The sequence below is a fragment of the Hemiscyllium ocellatum genome, chromosome 16 (assembly GCF_020745735.1).
Source record: "Hemiscyllium ocellatum isolate sHemOce1 chromosome 16, sHemOce1.pat.X.cur, whole genome shotgun sequence".
In the NCBI taxonomy this organism is placed as follows: domain Eukaryota; kingdom Metazoa; phylum Chordata; class Chondrichthyes; order Orectolobiformes; family Hemiscylliidae; genus Hemiscyllium; species Hemiscyllium ocellatum.
Window position 1 is genome coordinate 2,698,339 of NC_083416.1, and position 5,743 is coordinate 2,704,081.

General features: G+C 45.8%; 1 protein-coding gene across 1 annotated transcript; it reads right to left on the bottom strand.

Moving 5' to 3' along the window:
- Positions 1-212: 212 nt before the first annotated feature.
- LOC132823122 (homeobox protein notochord-like) lies at positions 213-3,596 on the bottom strand. Its single transcript, XM_060836666.1, has 3 exons — positions 3,287-3,596; positions 1,285-1,472; positions 213-543 (listed from the first exon to the last, which is right to left on the bottom strand). The coding sequence occupies exons 1-3, from the start codon at positions 3,573-3,575 to the stop codon at positions 427-429; spliced, it is 594 nt and encodes a 197-aa protein (XP_060692649.1). The 5' UTR covers positions 3,576-3,596; the 3' UTR covers positions 213-426.
- Positions 3,597-5,743: the final 2,147 nt, after the last annotated feature.

Below are 5,743 nucleotides of genomic sequence, written 5' to 3' on the forward strand. Positions count from 1 at the left end.
AACTACAACCTTGTAGGGTGTGCAAACACAAATAAGAACACAGACGGCAGGGTTCAAGTCCCACCTATTCCAGAGGTGCATCATAATGACATGTTTAAAAATGATTAAAATATCTACAAATCTGAACAAGGGAATCACTTAAACCTGGAGTCACAAATCACAAACAAACAAGGGATCCTGATCAACCGTGATTTATAATTAAGTTAGTCCACATCTCCATAGAACGGAGCTCCATACACCCAACCAGACATTCATAAGATGATCAATCTTGTTTAACAAGTCTCAGTTTCTTTTGTGTACAGAAGTATAACAGTTCATTTGAGAAAACGTGAAATTGAACAAATGGAAATCCCCAAATGACTGATGTTCTCAGAGGATCTCACTTCCCTCTCTGGGAGATCACTCGCCTTTCCTGTGGTTAATAGGTCAGTGTCCATCTTGAGAATCTTCCACGTCTCCTTCCTCACACACCGCTCGTCCAGTTTGACATTTCTCAGTGTCCCTCTTCCACTTGATCCGCCTGTTTTGAAACCAAACCTTCACCTGGAAGAAAACAATATTGGGTCAAGGCCAACTTTGCCAAGTTTTCTACCTGTTTAAATCCAGAAATTATAGCTTGGATAAATTTGTGAGGGGCATTAACCCTTCAGGCAGCATATGCTCAGCTTTTGATGAATCTATTTATTTTAGATAAGCTATTACAAATGTTTTAATTTGTTTATTTCATGGTACGTTGTTACTTCATGGGATGTAGGCATCACTAAGGGCCAATCTCCAATTGGGCTTCACTAATTATTTCGCTAGGCCATTTTATAGAGCAGTTTAAGAGTCAACTACATTGCTGGGGGTCTGGATTTACATGTGGGCCAGACTGGGTAAGGATGGCAGATTTCCTTCTCTGAAGGACATTAGCTATAAATTCCAGATTGATTAACTGCATTTAAAGTTCCATTAGCCTAGATCTCAGAATCACTCTCCAGTGCCATTACCACTGTGTCACCATCTCCCTATCTTTTACAGTAAAAAGCATTATGTAAAGGAGTTGAAAAGCAAATTAAACAACAAAGATTGCATGTTCAGAACAACCTTGATTATCCAAATGAAACAGGTGGGGAGTATTTTGTTCAGATAACTGATTGTTCAGATGATGGATAACATTTTTACGGGACCTTGAGATCTTGTTCGGATAATTGATGTTCAGATAACCGAGGTTGTTCTGTACTTGAGTGGTTGCCCATTATTCCGGTTCTCAGAGCATCAATATGAACTCTCCGCAACTCTCACCTGGAGTACTGTAAGGCCCACAGCAGCAGCTAAGGTCACCCTCTGAGGACCGACGATGTAGCGGTTTTTCTTGAACTCCCTCTCCAACACTGCAAGCTGCTCTTGGGTGAAGATAGCCCTGTAGCGTTTTAACTTGACCTCTCTGACAGGGCTGGGGCATACCAGGGGAGCTGGACTGAACCTCCAATCTAAAACATAGAATTACAATAAAGTCAGCATCACGGATATGACACTCATTCTCAGAGACATTGGAACACAACCAGTACCTTAAATACAAGAACATGGGAACTAGGAGCAGATGGCCCATTGAGCCTGCTCCCCCATTCAATTTCCATGGACTCAGCTCCACTTACCCGCCCTCTCACCATAACCCTTAGATTAGATCGGATTCCCTACAGTATGGAAACAGGCTCTTCGGCCCAACCAGTCCACACTGACCCTCCGAAGAGTAATCCACCCAGACCCATTTCCCTCTGACTAATGTACCTAATACTATGGGATTTTGCATGATCAATTCACCTGACCTGCACATCTTTGGATTGTGGGAGGAAACCGGAGCACCCGGAGGAAACCCACGCAGACACGGGGAGAATGTACAAACTCCACACAGACAGACAGTCACCCGAGGCTGGAATTGAACGTGAGACCCCGGTGCTATGAGGCAGCAATGCTAACCATTGAGCCACCGTGCCACCCTCATCTCCTTACTGTTCAAAAATCTATCTTTGCCTTAAAAACATTTACTGAGGAAGCCTCAACTGCTTCCCTGGACAGGGAATTCCACAGATTCACAACCTTTTGGGTGAAGAAGTTCCTCCTCAACTCAGTCCGAAACCTGCTCCCCCTTATTTTGAGGCTGTGCCCCCTAGTTCTAGTTTCACCCGTGAGTGGAAACAACCTCCCTGCTCCTACCTTATCTTTCCCTTCATCATTTTATGTTTCAATAAGATCCCTCCTCAATTCTGCTAAATTCCAATGACCATAATCCCAGTCTACTCAGTCACCCCATACCAATCCAGTGAACCCCCTCTGCACCCCCTCCAGTGCCAGTACATCCTTTCTCAAGTAAGGAGACCAAAACTGCAGCATAACCTCTCTGCTTTTAAACTCCATCCCTCCAGCAAAGAAGGACAATATATTGTACAACATCCTGCTCACTGCCCTAAATGTCTCACATTCTGGAATATCCAGAGCCCCACTTCCTGTTTGATTTCTAACTTTGCTCATACACACTCTGAAACTTTCTTTCATAATTTTAGACATTTCCATCAAATGTTAGCATCCCCAGGTCTCATGAAACTACATGTCAGTAAAAATGTCAAACATTAAACCAGGAGGAAATCTTCCTTGGCCTTGGATTGGGATTGTTTGATCATTCAAGGCCAGGAATAATGCTCATTCCTGGGAAACTGGGGAGTGGGGTAAAGTGGATTGGGAGGGAAAGTGAGAGAGTGTGAGAGAGAGAAATTTAAACAGAGAAAACAAGTGAATGGGAATGACATGAAGTATAGATTTGTATCCGAACAAAATGTATAACACTAGAAACTTTTGATTCAACGGTAATCAAATTAAAGATTCAACATGGTCCCATCAGCAGCGACTTTAGTCCAATATACTCACTCACTCGGACACACACTGACAGACATACCCACTCTCACAGGCACACACTCACTCACAGACACACTCCCTCAGACATACCCAACCTCACAAACACACACAGACTCACACTCATACACACACACACACTCAATACTGAGATACACACACTCACATACTCAAGACATACACTCACAGAACACAATACTCACTGATATACCCTGTACATAGACACACATAGACACACTCAACCCTCACAGACACACACGTACACAGCACACACTCACTCAGACATAAGTAAGTACAGACTTACTGACAGATATAAGCACCCTCACAGACACACACAGACACACTGACAGACACTCTCACACACATCCCGAATGGGAAAGGTACACTCAGCCCCTACCTGCACGGTACATGGCGAAACAGTTGTGCCAGGGTGCAGGGTAGTATCCTGGAGACTGGCAGAGGGCAGGGCAGCAGGCCGGCAGTGGGACACAGGGGTAGGGCTGGAGGCTGTGCTCAGTGCAGGCTGCTCTCTCGGGGGGAGGCTTGGAGAGTAGGAACTCCACCGTGAAGTCCCGCTTCCCGGCTGGAGCCGCCTCACGGAACTTGGTGCAAGGAGCCGGGTAAAAGATACAGCAATCCGTGAGGGCGGCCGGGGAAAGGGCTCGCTCCATGGAGATCGGCTGCATCGCCACAGCAGGCAGGAGGCGGCTCTGGTCTGAACGTGTGTGTGTGTGTGTGTGCAGGGGATGGGGGGAACTTCTTATACAGTCACCCCCACCCCGCCCACCCTGTGATATGCAAACTCTCCCGAAGGGCTATTGTTTTGAGCGATGTTGGGTGAGAATCATTGAGGAGGCTGAGGGGATTAATTGGATAAAGTGTTGTCGGTAATTCCTAAGGCAAATATTTGTTTTAAGCGATAGATTTACTACTGCAGATCCTGTACTAACCCAACTCCGAGTTAAACCCTGGGATTGTCGGAACGAATGATAGAAAAAATGGCCAGATTCAGGGGCAGCGATATGTTCAGAGAAAGATTGAACAGAAATGGTGAAAAGTTGGATAAGCGACTGGAAAGGAAAACAGAGATTGGGGTTGGCAGGCAGCTAGGATATCCAAAGCAGAGGAAGATTTAATGATAATTTTAGTGTCATAGAGATATACAGCACGGAAACAGATCCTTCGGTCCAACCCGTCCATGCTGACCAGATATCCTAAATTAATCCAGTCCCATTTGCCAGCACTTGACCCATAGCCCTCTAATTCCTTCCTATTCTTTTAAATGCTGTAATTGTACCAGCCTCCACCACATCCTCTGGCAGCTCATTCCTTACACGTACCACCCTCTGTGTGAAAAAGTTGTCCCTTAGGATCCTTTTAAATCTTCCCCCTCTTATCTTAAACCTATGCCCCTCTAGTCCTGGATACCCCCATCCCAGGGAAAAGACCTTGTCTGTTTACCCTATCCATGCCCCTCATGATTTTATAAACCTGCATAAAGTCACCCCTCAGCCTCCGATGCTCCAGGGAAAACAGTCCCAGCCTGTTCAGCCTCTCCCTGTAGCTCAAATAAGGCCATAAGACATAGGAGTGAAAGTAAGGCCATTCGGCCCATCAAGTCCACTCCGCCATTTAATCATGGCTGATGAGCATTTCAACTCCACTTACCCACATTCTCCAGGTAGTCCTTAATTCCTCGAGACATCAAAAATCTATCAATCTCTGCCTTGAAGACATTTAGCGTCCCGGCCTCCACTGCACTCCGCAGCAATGAATTCCACAGGCCCACCACCCTCTGGCTGAAGAAATGTCTCCGCATTTCTGTTCTGAATTGACCCCCTCTAATTTTAAGGCTGTGCCCATGGGTCCTAGTCTCCTCGCCTAACGGAAACAATTTCCTAGCGTCCACCCTTTCCAAGCCATGTATTATCTTGTAAGTTTCTATTAGATCTCCCCTTAACCTTCTAAACTCCAATGAGTACAATCCCAGGATCTTCAGCCGTTCCTCGTATGTTAGACCTACCATTCCAGGGATCATCCATGTGAATCTCCGCTGGACACGCTCCAGTGCCAGTATATCCCTCCTGAGGTGTGGGGACCAAAACTGGACACAGTACTCTAAATGGGGCCTAACCAGAGCTTTATAAAGTCTCAGTAGCACAACGCTGCTTTTATATTCCAACCCTCTTGAGATAAATGACAACATTGCATTCGCTTTCTTACTCACGGACTCAACCTGCATGTTTACCTTTAGAGAATCCTCGACTAGCACTCCCAGATCCCTTTGTACTTTGGCTTTATGAATTTTCTCACCGTTTAGAAAGTAGTCCATGCTTGTATTCTTTTTTCCAAAGTGCAAGACCTCGCACTTGCTCACATTGAACTTGATCAGCCATTTCCTGGACCACTCTCCCAAACTGTCTAGATCCTTCTGCAGCCTCCCTACTTCCTCAGTACTACCTGCCTGTCCACCTAACTTCGTATCATCTGCAAACTTCGCTAGAATGCCCCCAGTCCCTTCATCCAGATCATTAATATATAATGTGAACAGCTGTGGCCCCAACACTGAACCCTGCGGGACACCGCTTGTCACCGGCTGCCACTTCGAAAAAGAACCTCTTATCCCAACTCTCTGCCTTCTGTCAGACAGCCAATCCTCAATCCATGCCAGTAGCTCACCTCGAACACCATGGGCCCTCACCTTACTCAGCAGCCTCCCATGTGGCACCTTATCAAAGGCCTTTTGGAATTCTAGATAGACCAAATCCACTGGATTTCCCTGGTCTAACCTACTTGTCACCTCTTCAAAGAATTCCTCCAACCCTGGCAACATCCTTGTAAATCTTTTCTGAAC

Coding starts and splice junctions, on each gene's coding strand:
- LOC132823122 (XM_060836666.1), bottom strand. CDS start 3,575: ATGCAGCCGATCTCCATGGAGCGAGCCCTTTCCCCGGCCGCCCTCACG. Junction 1,473..3,286: donor TTTCGCCATGTACCGTGCAG/GTAGGGGCTGAG, acceptor TCTATGTTTTAG/ATTGGAGGTTCAGTCCAGCT. Junction 544..1,284: donor TGGGCCTTACAGTACTCCAG/GTGAGAGTTGCG, acceptor GTTTTCTTCCAG/GTGAAGGTTTGGTTTCAAAA.